Source organism: Cnephaeus nilssonii (genome assembly GCF_951640355.1).
Source record: "Cnephaeus nilssonii genome assembly, chromosome: 7".
Classification (NCBI taxonomy): Eukaryota; Metazoa; Chordata; class Mammalia; order Chiroptera; family Vespertilionidae; genus Cnephaeus; species Cnephaeus nilssonii.
In genome coordinates, this window is record NC_137078.1 from 92,305,430 (window position 1) to 92,328,943 (window position 23,514).

Below are 23,514 nucleotides of genomic sequence, written 5' to 3' on the forward strand. Positions count from 1 at the left end.
GTAGCTTCCCCTCTCCCAGTGATGACAACCAAAATAGTCCTTAAACATTGCCAATGTCAGTGGGGGCTTGTGGCAAGGGCAAAATCAGCCCCAGTAAAGGAACACTAGTTTACACCTTTTTAAAAAGTTTTAGGTTCACAGCAAAATTGAGCAGAAGGTACAGAGGCTGCCCATATAAACCCTGTCCTCACACATGCATATCCTCCCCTGTGGGTTTGGACAAATTTATAATGACACATATCCACCATTTATAGTGTCATACAGAGTGGTTTCACTGCCCTGAAAACCGACTGTGCTCTGCCTATTTATCCCCGCTTCTCCGCCAACCCTTGGCAACCACTGATCTTTTTTACTGTCTGTTCCAGAATGTTATATGGTTGGAATTCCACATTATGTAGCCTTTTAAGATTGATATATTAATATTTCACTTAGTAATTTACATTTAAGTTTTTTTCATGGCTTGATAGCTCATTGCTTTTTTCTTATTTTTGAATTTTACTTTCAACTACAGTTTGCATTCAGTATTATTTTGTATTAATTTCAGGTGTACAGCATAATAGTTACACAATCAAATACTTTATAGAGTGTTCCCCCTGATATTTCCAGTACCCACCTGGCACTGTATATAGTTACTACAATATTATTGACAGTATGGTAGCTCATTTCTTTTTTGGGTACAGACCAAGGAGTGCTGTTGAATTGTATAGTAAGAATCTGTTAGTTTTGTAAGAAACCACCAAACTGTCTTTGAAAGTGGCCGTATCATTTGCATTCCCACCAGCAGGGAATGAGAGTTCCTGTTGCTCCACAATCTTGTCAGTATTTGATGTCAGCATTTCTTGTCAGCATTCTGGATTTTGGCTATTCTTACAAATGTTTAATGATATCTCATTGTTAATTTACATTTCTATGATGACACATGATGTTGAGCATTATTTCATGTTTATTTGCCTGTATATCTTCTTTGGGAGGTCTTTGGCTCATTAGTTTATACTTTTTATCTAGCCTACTTGAATGATTTAAGGTTTTCTAGTCTTGCACGGCCAATGGGGCACACGACTATGGGTTTGAATACCTACCTCCAATTCAGAGCAACAAGAAAGGCTTCGGGGTTGGGTTGAGTGAGGCGAATGTTATAAAATATTTTTATTTTAAAACATTTAAGACATGTATTTGCATACATACCGAAACATACTGCTATGAATTAAACAGTTCACAGGTATTAACTAAATAATTACAAGAACCCTATGAAGTGTACTAGTATGCTTTCTATTTTATGAATAGAGGCTTGTAGAGACTAACAACTCTGCCCAAGGCTATAAGTTAATGAATGGCAGAATTGGGAATGGAGTATGTCTCACTAGTGTCAAATCAGCTGGTCTGTGTTCTCGACCTTAGAAATGGTGTTAAAATGTCTTCCCATGCCAGCGAGCCAGACGCATGTCACCGTGGCCTTGGCTAGCATAGAAGGCATGGCACAAGTAGGAAATTCGTGGTTGCTACAATGTTTCATTAAGCAAAACAAGTGCTACAAAATTTCTGGTGTGTGTGTGTGTTTCTTTGCAGGTAGCCAGTTTGTTGTGGGTCCCAGAATAAATTGTCACTGATAACCATCTTGAGTAGGGGCTAAATCTTACCGCCCCTCCCCCCTTTTAAATAGCCTGCTGTATATGCCATATTAGTTACCTGAAAATGAAATTGCATCCAGTTAACTTAATGTGTTATGTCTTTGGTGAATATAAAACAGATCCTTGTCCCTGAGCCTGTTTAAAGTTAATATATCAGGAGTGTAGATGGTCATAGTCAAAGGTTCTATTTCATTACAGCCAAACGTGGCATTTCCAGGATTACTTTGTATATTTTATGAAGATTCCTTAGCTTGATTTAAGGCTTTAAAAAATCCTGAGATTTGTCTGACCAGAGCAGAATCAGGATACAGAGCAGGTAGTGCTTCTGACCGGTAGTGTTGGGGGCTCCATCTGCCTTTTGTGTGCTCCTCAGAGTCTTTACCATTTCACCTGGCCCACCTCTCTCACCTTATTTCTTCTTGGTCCTCCTGAGGTCTGGCCTTCCGTGTCACAGCCCACTCTGCACCGAATTTACTTTGCACTTTACCAGACTTGCCCCCACTTAATTGTTCCTTCTTCCTTCACCATTCACTACATATTTGTGGTGACTGGCACAGGGTGGTGGCTCTCAGTAAATATTTGCATCATGAAATTAAATGAAGAGAGTTCTGTGAAGCACACAGGGCTGAAAGAAGGTGCTCGGTAAACGAGAGGAATCTTGATCCTCCCAGGCCCCTGCGGCAGCAGTGACGCCAGGGTATTGCCTTGTGGTCCACTTGGCCAGCTAGTGTGAGCTCTTGGCTGTAAGTGGTTTGGTTCAGGTCTTCGTCTATTTTGCAAGGGCCTGGCACCATGGAAAATGCACCAAGCTTTAGCGAATGGCTGAAGCACTTGACCTTTGTGTGCGTTTTGCTGCTTGGTCTTTGCCTGGCTTTCTTCCTGGCTTGGAGCTCATCAAGGAACCTGGCCTGGTGGTGCTACCTAATGTTACCTATTTCAATCCAGGTTACAGCAAAGGACAAAGCTTAATCTGCTATTCGAGCATGCTGACTGCAGAACCCATCGGGAGTCAATACATCTGCATCTCCCGTGGTCTGCTGAAAAGCCAATGACACTTTGATGTGGGTAGAACAGGGTCACTTTCTGAACTCTCTGGCCTGCTTCCCACATGTTTGATTGTCTTTTGGACGCCTCAACTTGAGACGGACACTACTATCAAAGAGGGACTAGCAGTGTCCCTCCAGGAGACGGGCCGAGGGCCACTGCAGGCCTGCTTGGTCTTAGCATACCCTGAGCAAGCTGAAACTGCAAAAATGTTGTTAAAAGAGGGTTTTTGGTGTTTCTGTTGGCAAAACGACTTAGACACTTTCATTTCTTTTTTCACAGAGTGATCAGCAGCTGGACTGTGCCTTGGACTTAATGAGGCGCCTGCCTCCACAGCAAATTGAGAAAAACCTCAGTGACCTGATCGACCTGGTACGTGCCTTGTTCATGTGGCTTCATTTGGGGCTGGGGCTTATAATTGGTCGCTTCTGAGTACCTTTTCCCACACAGAATTCAAAACCCACAGGAAACCTGTCTCTCCAGCCAGATACCACCATGAGATGCCTCCAGACAGAGAAGATGGGTTGCATATGGTTGTCTTCATTTCAGCACCCTCCCCCGTGTTCATAAAGCCCAAGACAGGCGTTCTGAAGTTGATTTCAACCTGTCTCCTCCCCCACTGGCTTGTTTTCAGTTTCTAGAAGCTCACCTTTAGGCAGGGAGCAGAGGTGGCCACACATGCAGCGGGCAGTCCGCAGTGGGTGGTGTCAGGCTTTAGTAGTCTCTCTGCCATAGTGAAAGTTCTCGCGCCCAAGCAGCACGAAACTCTACCCTGGGGAATGCTTCGGTGGCTTCACTTCTAGTTTGAAACGGCATAAACCACAAAAGTCAGTTTTTGAAGAGAGTTCATCACATCTATTTTTTTAATATTTAATTATTTTATTTTTGAGATTCAAAATCATCGGTCTTAACATGATGCCTCAGATTAACTGGCACCATAATATTTTTTGAAATGCTCAAAAGTATTAAAAAATATCTGTGAAGCTATGGGAAATATTGAAAAAGGTAAAATAAAATAAAATCAGGCCCATGGAGGCCAGCTGAGTTACTGCCTCATTTGGCCGGTGAGTTCTAGCCTTGGAACCAGAACCCTGAATCCCAGTCCTCTGTTCTTTTCCTGTGTCCCATGTCTTCTTGGATATAATTACCAGTTGCCAATCCCGGCTCGTTGGTGAAGTTTGAAAACTTGTTCACATGCTATAATGATATATTTAATATCATTGCATGAATTCCAGAATAGTTATACTAGGAAAAAAATGTGAGTTCAGGAGATGCATGTCATTCACCAATCACACTCTTCACAGTGTTCTGGAAGGTCCAGAGTGAAGCTATTTTATGTTTATAGGGACACAGACTCCCAGTTTAGAGGCAGCTGTCTGAGACAGAATGGAGCCTATTGAAGATAGCACGTGAACTTGCTATCTTTTGTGTGCAATAATTCAGGAAGTGGGAAGAAGGAATGTTTCTTGAGGTAAATGATCCAGACAAGAAAGCCAGCTATACAGGTGCTTGTGATGGCAGTGAAGAGGAGAATGGAAAATATGATGGGTCCTGGCTGGACAAGTACATTCCTTAGATGAGTATTAAAGAAAGAAGGTTGAATGTGATGCAGATAAATCTTCTATAGGCTCAGAATCGGGGGTCCCAAACCAAGAGCCAGGGAGATGACATAAAACACTGAAGTGGACTTTGTGTAGACAAGGGGTCTGACTGGCAGGCTCTATCTGAGAGCAGTGACCCCTCTGCTTCATTTGGAGTTATATGTAATACTAGAGGCCCAATGCACGAAATTTGTGCACGGGGGAGGGGAGGTGCCCTTCAGCTCGGCCTGCACCCTCTCGCAATCCAGGACCGCTGGCTCCTAACTGCTCGCCTGCCTGCCTGATCGCCCCTAACCACTCTGCCTGCCTGCCTGATCGCTCCTAACCCCTCTGCCTGCTTGACTGATCGCCCCTAACTGCCTCTGCCTGCCTGCCTGCCTGATTGTCCCTAACCACTCTGCCTGCCTGCCTGATCATCCCAACCCCTCTACCTGCCTGCCTGATCTCCCCAACCCCTCTGCCTGCCTGCCTGATCGCCCCTAACCGCTCGCCTGCCTGCCTGATCGCCCCTAACCACCTCTGCCTGCCTGCCCGATCGCCCCTAACCCCTCTGCCTGCCTGCCCGATTGCCCCTAACCACTCGCCTGCCTGCCTGATCGCCCCTAACCACTCGCCTGCCTGCCTGATTGCCCCTAACTGCTTGCCTGCCGGTCAGATCGCCCCTAACCACCTCTGCCTGCCTGCCTGATCATCCCTAACCATTCTGCCTGCCTGCCTGATTGCCCTAACCACTTGCCTGCCTGACTGCCTCTAACTGTTCGCCTGCCTGTCTGATCGCCCCTAACCACTTGCCTGCCTGCCTGATCACCCCTAACCCCTCTGCCTGCCTGCCGGATCACCCCTAACCACTCTCCTGCCTGCCTGATCACCCCTAACTGCTTGCCTGCCTGCCTGATCGCCCCTAACCACCTCTGCCTGCCTGATCATCCCTAACCATTCTGCCTGCCTTCCTGATGCCCCTTAACACTCTTCTGCCTGCCTGATTGCTCCTAACTACTCTCCTGCCTGCCTGACTGCCCCTAACTGTTCGCCTGCCTGCCTGATCGCCCCTAACTGCTTGCCTGCCGGTCAGATCGCCCCTAACCACCTCTGCCTGCCTGCCTGATCATCCCTAACCATTCTGCCTGCCTGCCTGATTGCCCTAACCACTTGCCTGCCTGACTGCCTCTAACTGTTCGCCTGCCTGTCTGATCGCCCCTAACCACTTGCCTGCCTGCCTGATCACCCCTAACCCCTCTGCCTGCCTGCCGGATCACCCCTAACCACTCTCCTGCCTGCCTGATCACCCCTAACTGCTTGCCTGCCTGCCTGATCGCCCCTAACCACCTCTGCCTGCCTGATCATCCCTAACCATTCTGCCTGCCTTCCTGATGCCCCTTAACACTCTTCTGCCTGCCTGATTGCTCCTAACTACTCTCCTGCCTGCCTGACTGCCCCTAACTGTTCGCCTGCCTGCCTGATCGCCCCTAATCACTCTGCCTGCCTGCCTGATTGCCCCTAACTGCCTCTACCTCGGCCCCCACCTCTGTGGCTTTGTCCAGAAGCATGTCCAGAATGACATCTGGAAGGTTGTTCGGCTGTCCGGTCTAATTAGCATATTATGCTTTTATTATTATAGATATCCTGGTTTTTAAACATTGGTCTGAACATTGGATTGGTTAGATCTGATTTTGTGTAGAATTTGGGCATGTGCCTAGGAAATATGAGTTGTGGGACCAGGGGTCAGAGAAAACAGTCTTTGTTGGGAAATAATGAAATAAAAAGTTGGATAGGTAGGAGGTGTCCTTGAAAGTCAGGAGGAGGTTTTTAATTTGATGTGGTGCTAATTGTCACCACCAGCCCCCTTACCGAGCTTTGTAGCAACACTTGTGCTAAGCTGTTTACCTGCGTGTCTGTGTTTAATTCTCAACAATCCTATAAGGCAGTATTACAAGATGTAGTCTAGAAGTGCTGTATGTCTGCCTTTTTCTCGGTTGGAGGGTTTTGATGAATCATATGTGGGGGAGGTGGGCAAAGGTTGAAGGTCAGATTCCTAATTTGGTCAGCTGCAGAGGCTTCTTTTTCTTTTAAACTCAGCATGAAAGTGTGCTTAGAGGAGGTTAAGTTTAGTTTGCCAATTTAGTTATGACTGTGTTTTAGAAATAACCCAAACATAGAATGAATGATGAGCAAAATTTTCTCAGTAGACTCGTCTTGGTGTTTAACAGGCTCTTTTATTCTTATGGCTACCGAAGTGTATTACTGCAGCTGTGTATTTTCTCTGTGATTCCCTCGTCAGCCTTCATTTCAGAGATGTGCACGTTGCTGCCTTTATGGAAACCTGGTCGGCTGGTTCCCTTGCTGCATGTGCCACTTGTACTTGGGCTCACCAAGGAAATTGCAGCATTGATGGTGAATGAAGGAGCCATCTTTCACCTTTGCCAAATACTGGGTGGGAGAGATCAGCCCTGAGGTTGAGTTTGCAGGAGGAGGCTCGAACCCAGGTTGAAGTGCCACGCTGTCTGTCCCTGATTCATGATGTTGTATGCAGCATCTCATAGATTACTGTCAGAGTGCACTGCCTTTCCACGTTTAACTTCGTCTTCAGTAGAATGGGGCTGCAAAGGGGATGGAGGCAGGTGTAGGTTGTGGGAACGAGCTGGATACTTTTATTTATATTATAATTTCCTTGACTCTCCATAATGTATATATGACCACTTCATCTTTTTTGGGTGATTTAGACTCCGAGGAAGAAGCCAGGGTGGTGGTGTGGCTAAGCAGCACCAGGAATCCCGATTTCTCCTGCTGGGGTAACCCTGCTGGGTACCTTTGGGTCTGATCACTTACACTTAGCAATAGGTTAAATATGGTGCGTTTTCCTGATGTGTCAGTCTTATCTGTTTGGGGAAAACTGTTAAATAATTTAATTCATTAGTAATCTAAAGTATTAAAAAAGATGTATTATGGAGAATAATTTAAAATTTACATAATTAAAATGCCTGGCCATTGTGTGGCTCAGTGCTTAAGCCTCGACCTATGAACTAGGAGGTCATGGTTCGATTCCTGGTCAGGGCATATGCCCAGGTTGCTGGCTCCATCCCCAGTGTGGGGCGTGCAGAAGGCAGCCGATCAGTGATTCTCTCTCATCATTGATGTTTTTATCTCTCCCTCTCCCTTCCTCTCTGAAATCAATAAAAATATATATATTTTAAAATTTCACATAATTAAAATAAAAACACCTAGAAACTTGAAAGACATTTCTTTCTTAGAGCCAGACCACTTAGGAGTATCAGTTCACTTTTACTGGAGAGGCACCGACTTCCCCTCACCTGTTGTCTGGAGGCCAGCCGTGGGCCCCATCTACCTACTAAGGCTGAACAAGAGGCCATAATAGATTCCCATCATCCAGAATGGCCTGGGGAATCGGTATTCTCATTAATTTTTTTAAATATGAAGTATGATGAATGTTCAAATGGAAATGAAGCCTGACTTTTCAGCGAATTAGGATCTGGTAAAGCACGCCTCATTAAAACCGTATTGACATGCTTCAGGAGCCACTTTTGATTAATGGTCTGCTTCAAGGTCCATGCTTTGCACTGAGGTATGTAGGAGCATTTGTGCTGGTTTTGTACGGGGTCCTATGACCAGTCCTAGAACTTACTTCTTTGAATGTTTTCCTTTAATCATTGTTGTTTTTCTTCATTTTCCTGGGAATGACAGGTGTGTGTGTGTTTTTTAACTGGATTTGCAGAATTCTCTTATTCTTGTAAGAGTTGGTCCATGCTGAGTGTACTGCTGTGGCTCTGAGGTTCACTTGCAGTTTTAGTTTCTTCCCAAAGCTGTAATTTCAGAAAACGCACACTGTTATGGGTCCGTCTAGAAGCAGTGTATCCGGGCCTTTGTTTCATGTAATCTGGGATCAGTCAGATGTTTTTAAAGCCACTAATGCACCGCTTGGTGCAAATTGCAATCATTCCTCCCATGCTCACCTGCCTAAAATAATGAAGGAGAGGTAGTTGTTTTCAAGAAAAGTCTCCAATTTTAAGACTGACAAGAATGTTAGGATTTGCCAGCGTTCCCCATGAAGGGAATGGCCTCTCTCAGATGTCGGAGCCAGAGAACTGTAGGCAAATGGACCCAGTCCGCCAGTGGTCCGATTACAGAGTAGTATTAAAGAGAAATGTGGCGTGTGCTTGGCAGCTAGGCCAAGGCAGCCCAATTTATCATGCCAGATCGGCTTGCTTTTCTTCTTTTCTCTTTCCAGCATCAGAACTTTTGCTGCCTTGGGATTATAATGCTTACTCTGATTGGTGGGAAATGACCTTCTTTAGCAGATGGCCAAAACATCATTTCATTACACATTAATCCCGTTGTACTAGAGTAAAGCCCACCGAAACCCATTGTTAAGCTGTTTCAAAAATACCCACACGTCCATGTGGGCCAAGAATCCTGTGATGTTAAGATGCTCCCTTGGCTTCCTAAACTTTGACCTTCTAAGGCTTTGCTCTACACGTTGGCAGCTATAGCCGGGGTATATTTTGAGCCCTGAGCTGAGGAAGGAGTTTGTTTCTGCAAATTGGCACCCAGCAGGCCCTCCATCCTTTGCCTTTTTAAGAGCAAACCAAAAATAGCCCTAAATCTGTTTAACTAGGCAGAAAGTCTCTACTTGTACTGGTCACTTCGTTTTTTAATTCCTTTCTTTGCTATAGTCACCCAAAGGTCCAGCTCTTGGGTGTCCCCAGACTTTAACCAAGCAAGGGGGAAGACACCAGCATTGGGAAAGCACCCAAGCCATCCGGCCAGACTTGTAGGCTGAAGGTGAAAAGAGACATCCCGACGCTCTGACCAGGGAGGGAGTTGACAACTTGATCAGTTTTCATTTCTGTATATTCCTCTTTTTAGCAGCCAGAGTTGCCCTCCAGAAATAGAAAGGGCCACTGGGTACAGGGCTTGCACTGCCAGCCTCAGCAGTACCTTTACTTTGAACAGATCGCAGAAATTGTCCAGGTAGCAGAGGAGCAGGAGGCCCTGACAGATCAGAAGGCTGGAGTGCACGGGGCGCACTTAGGCATTGGGGCTCAGTGAGCAAGTGGGTGGAGACACAGCTTTCGCTTCTAAGCACCTGCTCTTTGTGAACTCCCACTCATTATGACTGGTAAAATTAAGGCTAATAGTATATTTAATAGTTCATTAGTATTACAATCCTGCTAAACATTGGTATTCAGATTTCAGACTCTAGGAGGTGAACCAATGAAACCTGGAAATGATTTTTCCCATGACTGCTGTGTGGAATATGGCAAACTCAGTTCTATTCCCAGGTGATGAAGACGTGCTGGCCCTTGGGGGTCCTGAAGGCCAGATGTGACCTGGTTTAGCTGTGTGTAGGTGTGAGCAGGCTTGCGTTTTCTTGCCTAGTTTCCCCATTGTCATCACCATTTAAAACAGTCTCTACCAGCATTCTTTTCCCTCAATTTCAGAGGCAACATCTAAAATGTCTTCTCCTTTCCAAAGGGTTCTTAGCCGAAGTAGGTGGAAAGTTCATGGATTCAGGGGACATTTACTGATCACCTCTGAGTGAGGCACTGTGCTCACCCCGGGAGGAATGCAGCCTTTATTCCTTGGCTCCCCTTCCACAGGGAAAAAAATCGGGGATCCTAAAACTTGATCCCTGATAGAATGACTTTGGTTGGATTCTCTCAGCCCCTGGGTCTTCCCGATGATTTTCGAGCTACAGAACTGAGTTATTCTTTCTGTGTTTGACATCTGTGTGCCAGAGGCACCATTCTAGGTGCTGGGGTGCAAGATGAAAGGCCTTGCTCCGAAGTGCGTGCATTTAGTGAGGAATTCAGGGAAGATTTTTCTAGAAGAAGGAAGACTTGGCCATGGTCATGCCCTCTGCTATCTGTTGAACAGATACCTACAGGCATATCTGTCTTGGAGTGAAGGTGTTCTAGGCTCGGCAGTGGTTGTGCCCAGGCAGCACAAGCTTTGCTGTCTCTTCTGACTTGTTTCTGGCCACCTTCCACTTGGCCTCTTACTGCTTCTCAGATTCTTTCCCCAGAGTATTCTTAACAACAGAGGGGAGCAAATATATGTTTGGAGTTTTGGGGGCAAATCCAAAGTGGCTGCCTCAAGTGGATAATTTTGTTTAGTCTTTAAAAAAAATTGTGTTCCAATTCATTACATGCCCATATGCAAGACATTTTAATATAAAAAGAATGCTTTTCCACCAAGTCAAGTTGATGCTCCAGGAAGCTGGGCCCTGTCCTCCTGGGACAAGGCTTTGCCGAGGCTCATGACGCAGAGCACGGATGCACATGGCTGGTGCCTGTGGAGCCAAGGCCTGCTCTGTAGCCCTGCCAGGCCAGGAGGGGTCTGTGCTGCACCCCATTTGCTGTAGCTAGGAGGTGCCCTGTGGGGTCCTGTTGGAAGTGGGGGAACTTGGCTTCCCTTCTCCCATTTGTCGGAGAGTTTGCCGGGAAGTGTTCTCTCCTAGGCTGGACCCTGTCTCTGGAGCAGGAGCAGCGGGGCGGATTGAATAATTGGTAATTATGCAACAACCCCTGCAGTCTCTGTTGGACTGGTGTTCCTGAGCTTTCCTACAGGCGCCACTTGCCGCAGTCCCCTCTACAAGGGAAAAGCGTTCCAGCCCAGGGCCTCCAGCAGGATTCTAATGAACTCCATTCCTTGGAAAGTTGTGGTGAGCCTTGTCATGCGAGCCTTCGCTCTCGGAATGGACTGCAGCTGTTGTGACTGCAGCCGGGAGAGCCAGAAAGCAGACCCCTGGACCGTCGTGCTGACCTGGCCCTCTGCCGCCCACTCAGGTCAGGCCTTTCATGGCCCCCCCTGTCGCTGAGGCGAGGACCCTGCCACCTAATGGTGCAGTCTCTGATTTGTGTCAGGGTGGCAGCTGGGCAGACCGTCTAAATGCTGTGATTTGCTTAGACAGAGGAAATGGGGCTTCCTGGGAAATGGCCCTCACCTGACCTGCTCCCGCAGGGAAAGAGCCAGAAGCTATTCGCAGTTCTCATGAGTTCTGGTACAGCAGAATAATACACCCTCATTTGAGTCCATTAAGAATGAGGTGAATCGCCTTCTGCGCAAGCAGTTCAGAAAATTAAAGCATGAACCCAAATGAACGAAGGAGGAAAGTACAGGGGCCATTTGCTTTGTGTGTGTTGTGTTCCTTGGTGAGCAAAGCCTGTTTCCAGGAGACTGATGAGATGTCCCCTGGTCCTGAACATTTCTAGAACAGTAAGCTTTCCCTGGGGCAAGAGGGCCGTACCGCAGAGCTCTGGACTGAGGACAGAACAGAGGCCAGAATGAATGGTGTCGGGCGGCTCAGAAACAGGCCCAGTAATGTCATAACTCAGGATATAGTACAAGTGATGTTCAAATTTCACTACGAGAAAACAATTGAGTATTGAATAAAACTGCCAAAACAACTAATAACTTTGAAGGAAAATAAGCTAAATATCTATGGCATAACATGTACCCATACTCCTAGTGGACTAAAGAACTAATAGTAAACGAACATGAAGGAACCAGAGGGAAAACATCAATAATATTTGTTAACGAGATGGGGGAGGCCTTTGTATGCCATAGAAGCTAATGTCAAAAGGATGGCTTTGGCATATGCAAAGTTAACTTACAAGTTTAAACAAAATAAACTTCAAAGCAAAGGGCAAACTCTGGAGGACCATTTGCAGCTTATGGCAAAGAGCGTATCTTCTAAAAGCTTTAGAAAACACCTCTGAGGTTGTTAGTGTCATTGTCCCCACTTTAGTTCTGAACTAAAAGAGAAGCAGGGGCTTTGGCAACTTGTCCAAGGTCACCAAGTAGTGGTGGAGCCAAGCTTTGAACTTAAGCATTCTGACGCCAGGTTTCCAACCACTGCGTGCTGTTGCCTCCATCAATAAAGAAAGGTAGGAATACGCTGCTAACAAAGAGCTAGGTGTGCAGACCGCTACTCACAGAGGAGGCAATGCACACAAACCTTTATTCTTTACTTGTCAGGAAAGTGCATAGTAAAACAAGATAGGATGGTGGGAGCGCCCTTCACTGATGCCCCTGCCTGCTCAGTGGACGGACTGCATCCTCTCTGGGAGCAACCCACCCTTTTCTTGACTTCATGGAATTTGTCAGCTCACCGTGATGTGGAGTCTCTTGAGGAACAAAGACTGAGCAATTGAGGGACACTCTTAACTGCTCTCTAGGAGTGTCACCATCCATATTGTCACAGTAAAGGTTCTGAGAAGTCCTGCAGTTGAAAGAAAAGAACCTGTTTTCCTTTAACCCAGCATTTTTCTGAGTTACTTCCATGGAATCCACTTTGGAAACCATTGGTTCCTGGAAAGGCTCATAACCTACACGTCAAATGACCTGGATTTTAGACCCTTTTTGGCAGTGGCCTTAAGTGTGATGTTAGCCAGGTTTTAAATTTTCATAACTGGTAAAATGGCATAAAAAGAAACCTAGCTTTCCTTATTGTGTTTTTCCCCAAAAGGAGAACTGCTTCAGGAAACGTGTAGCTCCTTCAGTAGGAGGGAATAGGTGGGTGGGGAGAAGCACTGCGTGCATTAAGCAGATCTTACAGGAAGTCAGGAAACCTAGGCTGTAGCTCTGGGCCTGCCACTCACTTGCTGCCTGATCAGCAGGTCTCTCTGGGTCTCTGTAAAGGGAGGGCCAGATGGTCTCAGTATCTGAGTTCTGCTGCCTGGACTAAAACAGCATCACCATGGATACCCTTATATTGATTTCACTACCTTCAGGATCCCCTTTTGCTGGCAGAAGTGGCATCTGGTTCTCTCAGGTCTTTGACCCTATAACTGCCCCGTAGGGTATATATGCGGCAGAGTTGAGCAGGCTGGGGCCTCTGGCAGGTTACCCCGGTCAGTCTCCAGTACCTGGGCAGAGCAAGGCTGACAGGGTCTTGAATCCCATCTCTGTCACCTCCAGCTTTCAGACCTCAGGCAGGTCGCTGCACCTCCCAGGGTTCCCTCCGATACACAAGATTGGGATAAGAAAACTGTATTCCTGGGGCAGTTGCCAGGATTTAGGAGTGTATATAAAGTGCCAGCGTGTACTTGTAAGGCAGATGCTTAATAAACGCTAGCTGATGCTTTCATTAATTACCTTCGCAGGCCTTCGCAGGCCTGTTTGTTAACCCCTGGGCTCTGCCTGCCTAGGGGCTGTGCCCTGAGCCCCCAGGCAGCCTTCCTTACTGTGTTTTCACAGGTGGACACAGCCCCGGCCTTGCCTTTCACAGGATGGGGTTTATAACCCAGCGCAGGATTGTAGGGACTTGGTTTATTTAACCTGGAAGGGGAGATTAGAAGGCTCTCCATTGAGGCACTTTAAATGGTCATGAAAACTCCCCCTGCCTTCTCTGACTATCAAGGTTGGGCTCCCTGAACAGGAAGCTGTGGGAAATGCCAGTGCCTATTGCTCCAAAGTGAGTAGAGGAGGTCAGAGTCAGACGGTGGCTGCCTGGTTTCCTGACGAGTAAGGACTTTTGTCGTTCCGCAGATATCTAATATTGTGCTCCGTGTTCTGAGCTGGCAGGGGGTGGGCTCCCTGGATGGTGCGGGTCCTCCCCTGCCCCTTCCTCGTATCTTTTCTGTGCTTCAGTTCCCCGAATGCATAACTGCTCCCCGTTATCCCTCCTAGTTCTTTGGAAGCCCTGAGGGAAAAGCTAAAGTGGTTGGATGGTCAGACATGGTAGGAGGGGTCCTAAGGTTGATCTCACCATCTAAGTTGTCTGACAAGCCAGCTGACATGGTAGCCTCACTGGTCGTTTGACCTCATCGCTTCATTGTAGCCACCACGAGTTGCCACACGGTATCTGTATGCCATCCAGACAGGACACTTGTGAACTCTGAACCCTCAGGATCCCTTTCTGTTGTCCAGGCTCCTGCTTTCTCGTGCTTCACTTCCATTCAATGTTCAATAACATTTTATCAAGACTGCTAATCTCCTGTTCATGCCTTAAACCCACATTTCAGACCTCCCTTCCCCTCCCCACAGGGCCAGCGCAGCCCCCAGGCATCCCTTTCTCCAGCTTGGGAACACCCAAATCCACGTGCGACAGTGTTTCACAGTCACCCAGTGATGGTCCTCTGTCCCAGGGCATTTTCCCCTCCTGGGCCTCTCCTGAGTCCTTCTCATGGAGGGGAGGCTACTTAGCACGTCACCTACTGCTACCCGTTCATAGACATGATGCAGGAAATGCATCTGAGGAGCCACCAGCCAGTGGAAGTTCGGGATGGGTAGAAGCAGAGTGCCCATTATTTTGCACGTTCCTTGAAAACAGATTGGTTATTGAATGGTCCCCTTCCTGTCCTACACTCGCTTTATTTGCCAGGTTGAAGAAGCCTATTTTAGTATGCTTGGAGATCAAGGTTCTAGAAAATTCTTGGGTAGGTGTTTTTAAGGCTCTTAGTCTGAGATTGCTAGCCTGCAATGTCTGCGTAGGAGCATTAGATGTGATCTTGTTGAGCACCTCGAAATTGACAGGCCCAACCGAACTCACCTCTCATCATCACCACATCTTAGCTGGGTGACCTGAGCCTCGATTTCCTCATCTAGGAGAAGGGCGTGAGGAGACTAACCTTGAGTACTAGAGACTGTAAATGTCTAGCATAGTACCTGGCTTGTAATAACCGTCTGCATGGGGTTCTAAGGTCACATCAGATTTGCACGAGCTTGATGTAGCCATTGTGCAAATGAGTAAAACCCTGCTGGCCTCCTGATTTTTCATTTAGAACTGTCAGATGCCAGATACTGTTCTAGACCCTTTACACATTTAGTTTCTTCAAACCGGACACCACAAATCAAGTCTTCTGTCCCCATTTTACAGATGAGACAACTGAGAGAGATTTACTCAGTTGGTCACAGCCTCACAGCTAATTAGTAAGTAGCTGAGTCAGGATCATCCCCAGGCCCATCTGACTCAGATGCCTAATCTCCCGCCATGCTGTCTGTGCTCACAGCTTCCCCAGAAACAGCTTTCTCCTTGTCACTGCAGGCCACCAGCAGACAGCTGACTCCGAATGCAGATATTGTCACGATAATTAGCACCAGCAAGAAGTTGCTCACTTTCCTAGAATGTAGCTTTCCCCTTTCCACGCTGAAAGGGTGTCCTGTTCTGGCCTTCCATTGTTAAAGCTGAAATACTGATGGAGATGGAAATGGCCATGGTAATGATCATGTGACCTCCCATGTCCGTGGCTGCCACCACCAAGCAACCTCACTGTCCCTGTTCTTTTTTTGTTGGGAGGTTGGAGGTGGGGATGCCTTCCAGTACCCCCAGAGGCTTCCGTCTGTTACATAAAGGAGTCAGAGCTTTCGAAGGGCGCAGGGCTGAGGAGGGATTTGCCCTCCTCTGTTTTTGGGTCATTGGTCCTCATCAGGCCGGGCGCTATTTAGTCATTAGTCAGACAGTTTGTGGTTACCCCTTTGCCACATGTGTTGCTGCCTTCCTGGGCCTGTCACACTCACAATTAAGACTCATTAGAGGCCTGTCAATCACAGCATGCACAGGATCTGCCCATGCTAGGCCTCATACAGGGGCAGTCCAGCCCCACACCCACACCCACACCCACACCCACACACCCTGCAAATGATCACAAACCAAATTCTAGGTGCTTGGTGTGCAGGAGAGGTGAACAGCACCTGTGAAACTCCAGAATTTAGGTCCTGGTGGGCCCGTTACCTTTTACATAATTGAAACCTTCTAGCTAAGTCCAGAATTGATGTTACAGATGGTGGTGGTAGGAGTTTTGTCAGATGACAGCTTTGGAATAAGTATCTGACAGCAGTCCACTCAGAGGAGAGACTTGAGCCAAACAGAGGAGATTTAATTACCGCTAATCTCCCTCTCTGCTCTTTCTGGAGTGTATAGGCACATTAATTACTATTGACTGGAAGCTGAAACAACACTCCTGGTTCAGAACAAACCCCTAGAGGAGATTTGCCCCAGGCTGGAAATGATCATCCTTCATAGAGGATTTTCCTCTTTCTGTCTGTGTGCTGAATATAAGGTGGGGGAAAGAGGTGTGTCAGGCACTTTACAGTGGCTTACCACTTCTTCTCCAACGTGTCCATACCTGTGTCATTGACTTTCCTACTTCTAAACACTGTACGAAGCCACGTCTCCAGGTTGTGTCACTCTGCAGGGGTTGGCTTAAAGCACTTCCTGTTAATTGTCTGCCATCATTTTGTCTTCTTAGCTCTGAAAGAGCCCTCTGGCTTCGAAGCGCCTGTGGAATGAAGTAATGCTCATCCATATCCCCAGACCCCAGATAGTCCCATCATTGATGCTAAATAGATACTAGTTCATGATCCCATAAACCCTCTCATCCCCAAACTCTGAGAGGAGAGGACAGTTGTGTTAACACTTTCTAAGCTGTGTGATTTTAGAGAGGAAAGGGCTGAGAGATTAACTCAGGAGACCTCAACCCCATGTCCTCAGACCTGGTAGCCCAGTAGGTGGCAGTACACGGAAAGGCTAGAAATCATTGATCTTTAAGATAATCTGAGCTGGGGTGGATGGGCCCTGAGTATCTAGGTGGCCGTGAGTAAGCATCTTAGGTTCTCTGTGAGGATTAAAGGAAGTCGTGTGGGTGAAGTGCTTAGTGCAGTGTTGGGTGCAAACAAGTGCTCAGATCAGTGCTAACGGCTGTGTGGAAGGAAAGGATGATGGTGGTGAACTTGCCTGTGGGCTTTGTGACAACATGTACCCCACAGATGCAGTGAATGGAGGAGCAGTGCAGGAATTGGAACAGCTTGAATGCCTTGCCTTTTCCATTGCAGTTCAGACGTCCTTTTCGGAGGCGTGTGCCCTGCATTTTCCTCTTGGGCCAGGTCGATGGGTGAATGTTGTCCAGCCAGGAGTGGGGCAGTGAGATCTTCTCACAGTACCAAGTGGGCCTTACCTCTTAGGTCTTGGCAGTGAAGGTGTTCAGCTGGGCACGTGACATGAAGAACTGCATCTGGGAGCCCAGGGGAGAGGCTGGCCCCAGGGGCATCAGATACAGCTCAGGCTGCTGGAGGCCACTGGAGACAAGGTTGCACATGCCCAGTGTGGTCACTTTAAAGAGTGCCTCTCACCTGCATCCAGCCTGCCAGGGGAAGGTACATGCATCCTCATTTTACAGCAGATCAGTGAACATTTGTTGCTAGTACCCCACCCTAGGTTATCGGATTATTCTAACAGCCTCTGGACCTCCCTGTCTATAGTCACCCATCCACCACCCCTCTCTGAAGCCAGAGTAACCTTTCCAAAACTAGTCCTGATCATGACCCTCCGTGGCCCTTCATGACTCACTCTGTCATCGGATTGAGCCCTGGGAACTCTTGATCTGGCCCTGTCCATCCTCCTGCCTCCCCAAGGCCCCTCTACTCCAGCCATACTGGCCTGCTGTAGGGTCTGCCAAAGGCCCTGTGCCCTGTCTTGTTGGCTCTTTGTGCACGCTGTCCCCTGTGCTGGGAACACATCTCTGCTTATCTTCAGACCCCTGCTTGGGCCTCACTCCCCACCCTGCACCACTTTGTCACCAGCCATGGCACTCGCCTTTGCTCTCAGTTAGAATTGCTTAAGTATATGACTCTTTCCTGCCTGTTAAGCTCCCTGAGGGCAGGGATCTTGTCTCCTTTGTTCACCTTTGTATCCTCCGTGCGTGGCATGTAATGGGCACTCCCGAAGGCATGCTCCAGCCCCTCCTGAATGCTGGAGCCTGAGCTGCAGCACGGGGTCGGAGCGCTCATAGTCACAGGGAGAGAGACACCCAGTAGATGTAATACCAGGATCCACGGAGGAGCACAGCGCTGTGGAAGCACCACACAGGAGCACCAAGCCTCCCTGGTGGGCGGGTTTCAGGGAAGGCTGGAGGAGGAGGTGAAGCCTGAGACGCCTCCTCATAGGTTGAGAGGAAGAGAGTTAGCTGGGCAAAGATGGAGTAGCAGCGGTGTTTCTGTCCAGATTACAACCTGTGAATTGATGCCTTGTAAGCTTTGGGCATTGGTTCAGGCCCCATGGGTCCCTTGCCAAGAAACAGGTGCTGGGCACACACTCCTGTTCGCTGAGGATCAGCTGCTCGTTGCCAGTCAGACTTTCTAGATGGAAAAGGGAAAGGACAGAGATCAATTGATCATCTGCAATTTTAAGATTAGAGCTGGGAAACGTGCCTTTTTCCTAGATTACCCCATGTGCCCGCCTGCCTCAGGAAAAGCCCACATCAGTCCTTTCCTGGAAGCCATGACCTTGTTGGCTCTGTGAAGACCAAGTGCTCTATGGAGCTGCCAGTGCCACCTGCCTTTATCGGGCCTAGGACTTTCCGAATCAGATCATCCAGGCGCTCTGTCAAGTCCTGGTGCCTCTTTCACAGCTTTGGTCGCTAATAGCCGCTGCTCCCAAGGGAATCCAAAATAAACTCCTGACTTTCCATTTGCCCTGAACTCTTAGCTTTTGGTGGAGGAGAGGGCGGCAGGGTCTGTGCCTGATCTTTGTTACCCTTAGGAATAACTTAAAATTGGCAACTCTTTTCATAACTGCTCGCTTCCGCTTCTGCCACTGGAAGTCAAATAGGCAAGCATTCCCCCGGATGGCGCCGGGGATATCACTTTTCTCTTAGTGCAGGCCACCTGCCCAGGTGCAGGACGCTTCTCTTGGAAATAATCGTGGAAGTGCCGTATAATACACGCCAATGACAGATACAGTCTCTAGGTCTGAGGACGGGCTGCGTTTTCCCCTGCATTTCTGCCTCAAAACACCCTGACAGAAGAGCCTTCCGGCATGCTGTCTGTGAGAAGGAAGACCTTAGAGAGGAGAGAATCCACCCAGTCTTCTCCCAGGTGGTCCTCTTCTGTTGATTTAAGGGATCTCCGGGATCACTGAAAAGGTGGCAAGGGACACGACCAGGTGCTTCATTCTTGGTGAGAGCAGAATTTGGACCTGTTGATTACCCATTGGTTTCCACATTCTTTCCATTCTTGAGACCACAGGGAGATTTGCTGATGCTCCCGGGCTCTGCACATCTTTCCCCAGTTAAAGGGCCTCCCAGTGGTTGCATAGCTCTCTGCCTCAACTCTCTGCCCTTTTATGTTTGTGTTTAAAATTCCTTCTTTCCAAAATGTTTACCACTCGGCAAGTCTCCTTGAAAGCCCCCGCTTTTGTTTGGGGGAGGGTTTTTTTTTCCTTTTCAGTTTTTTTTCTGCCTGTGTCCAGCAAACTTAAGTCTCTTTGGACTTGCTTGTGGAAATGCTCTCTGGTCATTTTTTTGTTACCCTTGGTGTGTGTATCTCTCCACAATATTGGGAGAGGGCAGTGGGTGCTCCTGGTATCGGTGCTGCTGCAGTTTCTAGGTGGATGAGGGACTGGAGGGTCATTTGGCTTTCACTCTGGGCAAAGTGAGCAAAAGAGCTTAGTCCTCCCAGGGTTCTGTTTAGTGGTAAGGAGTACTTCACGGTCAGGGAAGTACTGTAGAAGGAATTTGACCTTGAAGGATCAGAGTTCAGCAGGAGGCTAAGCTCTGGAGATGAAGGAGGATACTTGGTTCCTGTCAGCTGGAACTGGGAGGCATAATCCATCTGAAACGCACAAAGACCCCCTTCCTTGGCTTTGTCCTAATAGAATTTTCTACTAGGAGGTCCATCTAGCTCCTGCATTTCAGGAACTGTATGGCATCCTCTTGCTGGTGGACCCCACAAAAACTTGGAGGTCTGAGAGGATCTCTCTAAGTTAGGTCCTGCCTTCTGGTTGATGAGAAATGTGAGACATCAGAGTGAGTTGGAGAGAGTTCACTTACCCAGAGCCGTCGGGAAACCCGGTGCAGGTTGGTGGGCACTGGCCCTGATGAGGAGTGCCCAGGTCTCCCCTTAGACCACATCTGGTTGGGGAAACAGATTAAAAATACTGAGGAGCCCGGCCAGTGTGGCTCAGTGATTGAGCGTCAACCTATGAACCAGGAGGTCATGGTTCGATTCCAGGTCAGGGCACATGCCCGGGTTTCAGGCTCGATCCCCAGTAGGAGGCGTGCAGGAGGTAGCCGATCAGTGATTCTCTCTTGTCATTGATGTTTCTATCCCCCCCTCTCTAAAATCAATTTAAAAAAATCTATTTAAAAAACAACAACACTTGAGGAGAGCATGGTATGCTCAGCCTGCTCTTCCTGACATGTGAACTAGGCCAGGGACGTGAACCAGGACCTAGAGGAGCCTGTGAGGCCTGCAGGGTTTTCTGGTTGAGGCTGTCTGGCAGGACCTGGTTCTGATGCCCGTCCATCACCAACCACTGTAAAAGCTGATGACGTGCTAACCGCCAGTGAGGAGGTCTCAGATAAATGAGGGGCACTGAAGTTGATGGAGATCTATGCCATGGCACTAGGAAGGAGTGGGCTTCCCTTCAGTGCACAGAATTGGGGTGGGGGCTCTGAGGGACAGGAAATCAGTCTTGGAAGAGAGAAGAGGTCATTTGGGTTCTTTATACAAATAAAGACATTTCCTAAGAACTTTAAATTTGAACATGGAATTCAGGGAGAAGCTCACACCGTCACAGCCTTTTCGTTCTTCCCCATGTTGTGGTTAATTCGCTCGTGCCGCTGGTGTGGCTGTGTCCTTGGCTGTGCGCCTTCCAGGTGGGCCCAGGTCTGGGTCAGTTTTGGATCTCACACAGTGCCTTGCTCAGTACGTTTCATTTTGCTTTGTTTTAGGAAGACCGTCACAAACTTTTGATTACCTTGGAAAGCCATTTCCTGAAAGGTTATAAGGATAAATAGTGTTCCGGTACACGGATTCATGCACATTGAAAGGAAATTAATTAAAAGAAATATTTTAATATCGCTACTCGCGTCTTGCTAATGAAAAGAAAATAGGATTCTACCGAGTCTCCTATCTACCTATTTCAGGACTTCTGTGAGGATCAAATGAGATGAGACATGGGAAAACACATCACAAACATTTGGTTAAACTGTTAAAGGTTTGCACCTGGCTATAAAGCAAGTCGGGTTCCTGGGCTGAAGAAACTCCAAGGAGGCTAGTCATTAGGGAGAGGAAGCTGGGTGTTGCTATGTGACGTCATTACCCGGCACCACAGCGACTGTTTCTGGGCTGGGTTGGGCTGTGGCTGCCTTTTGCGCCATGGGGTCTTGGCAGCGTTGGCTGCAATTTGGTGGGCTGTCGCTCCAGGTTGATGGTGGGGCCTGTGTCCCACTTGGGGGAAGCCAAGTGTTGGTTTGTCAGCACCAAGTCTGTGGTGCCGTTTATTTTCAAATGGCCACGTCATGGCAGCTCCTGCGTTGAGTGTTTGCCCCCTGGTGGTCAGTGCATGTCATAGCTACCGGTCAAACGGACACTTAGCCTTTTATATACATAGGCTAGAGGCCCGGTGCACAGATCCGTGCACTGGTGGGGTCCCTCGGCCTGGTCTGCGCCCTCTCACAATCCAGGACCCCTCGGGGGATGTCGGAGAGCTGGTTTCGGCCCAATCCCTGGGGGCCAGGCCGAGGGACCCCACCGGTGCACAAATCTGTGCATGGGCCTCTAGTATGCATATAAAATCTTTGGTTCATCTCTTCTCCCTCTCCCCACTTCCTCCTTCCCTCTGAGATTCATCAGTCTGTTCCATGTTTCAATGTCTGTGCATTGAGCGTCTGCCCCTGGTGGTCATTGTGCATCATAGCTACCCGCCGGTCACTTAAGCTTTTATATATATAGATAAGTAAATTTTTTTTTAATTTACAGTTTGCATTCAACACAATTTTATATTAGTTTTAAGTGTGCAGCATAACAGATGGACATTCACATAGGTGCCAAAGTGTTCCCTTTGATAATTCAGCTGCCCACCTGGCACTATAGATAGTTATTACAAAATTGTTGACTATATTTGCTGTGCTTTACCTTACGTCCCGTGCCTGTTTTGGAACTATCAATTAGTACCTCTTAATTCCATCACCTTTTTTCACCCTGCTCCCAACGACCCTCCTGTTTGTTTCCATTGCGTCTAGTACTGGCCTGTCCTTAGCACATAGCACATTGGTATTTCATTTGCGCCCCTCTCTTTCCTTTTAGACTTTGAGCTCCTTGAGGATGAGGCACTCTGTTTAATCCCTCATACATTTAGGTGGATTTCATCTGGAGCCACAACTTGGAGCTTTGCTTCCCGAGGAGCCAAAGTAGAGAAATAGAAGTGCTTTCGGTACTGAATGACCCAGACAACCAAAGACACATCGGCTGCTCCTGAGTGGAGCTGACTGCTTCCCCAATAGGAAGAACCTCAGATTTTTCTTCGCCCATGCATGGTCATTTTCGCTGGATGACTCAGTGAAATTAAAACAACCTAATGAGACATCCATTTGGTGGAAGGAATTCCATGTGAAACATTGTGGCCTGCCAACCAGGATGATTTCTATGCTGAGGAGGAAAAAGCCACTGCTTGTTCGGGGTATACCTCACATAACGTGGTGAATAGCGCTGGCCCCATTCCCACTCACACACACACACACACACACACACACACACACACACACACGGCACCCACAGCACCACTTGAAAGGAACAGCAGCATCACTGGAATTTTGGAGGACTGTTGGGCTGTTCAGAGGTTTGTGGTCTTGAGAGTTTGGGGAGAGCATGTGGTGGAAAGAGCCACGTCTCTGGTTTGTGACTTGGTGGCTGCCTGGCTCTGAGCCTCTGCTGCTGCATCACAAGGTCGTAGCCTCCTGGGGTGGCTGTCAGGACCCCTGGAGTGCGGTGTACTGGCCTGGAGTCAGCCTGGTCACCAGGAAGCCTCAGAAGTGGTGGTGAGGTTGCTTGTGACCTCAGACTCTCACTGACTCTAGAAACCTCCTCCTTCGTCTTGGGATCTGAGCAAACCTCTTGTACTTCAGGGTATTTTGTGGGCTTTCAAAATCTGAAATGCTTCCTGAGTTGCCATCACCCATGTTTGGCCCAGCTTTATGATTCCTGGTTAAGTTTTGCCATACTGTCCCTTTACTGCCAACTGAACACACGTGATTTCCCTGGGTGTCACCTATGCTGTGACACATGGAGAATATCCAGCGGTCTGTCCTCCTCAGCCATGAGGGGCTCTCCAGGTCAGTGGCAAAGAGCAGTTCCTACATCCCTTCTTGTCCAAGTTTTCCTATCAGAATCTTACCTCTGTATTTCCATGGTGGTAGCCCACTCCCAGCTGTATGGGAGGCTTACCCGTGGCTTACACACGTTTTATAAAGCCTGAAGCTGGGCCTACACCTGAGCTCCCAGGG

General features: G+C 48.0%; 2 protein-coding genes across 3 annotated transcripts in view; one reads left to right on the forward strand and one right to left on the reverse strand.

The window, feature by feature from the left end:
- Positions 1-23,514, reverse strand: part of MRTO4 (MRT4 homolog, ribosome maturation factor) — a 249,769-nt gene that overhangs the window by 144,696 nt on the left and 81,559 nt on the right. The gene's annotated exons all lie outside the window — the stretch shown is intronic.
- The window catches only part of CAPZB (capping actin protein of muscle Z-line subunit beta), a 123,561-nt gene that overhangs the window by 50,595 nt on the left and 49,452 nt on the right, over positions 1-23,514 (forward strand). For both annotated transcript variants that reach the window (XM_079776538.1, XM_079776539.1), the window contains exon 2: positions 2,955-3,044. In XM_079776538.1, coding sequence (XP_079632664.1) covers positions 2,955-3,044 — 90 coding nt within the window. The remainder of the gene's footprint in view (positions 1-2,954; positions 3,045-23,514) is intronic.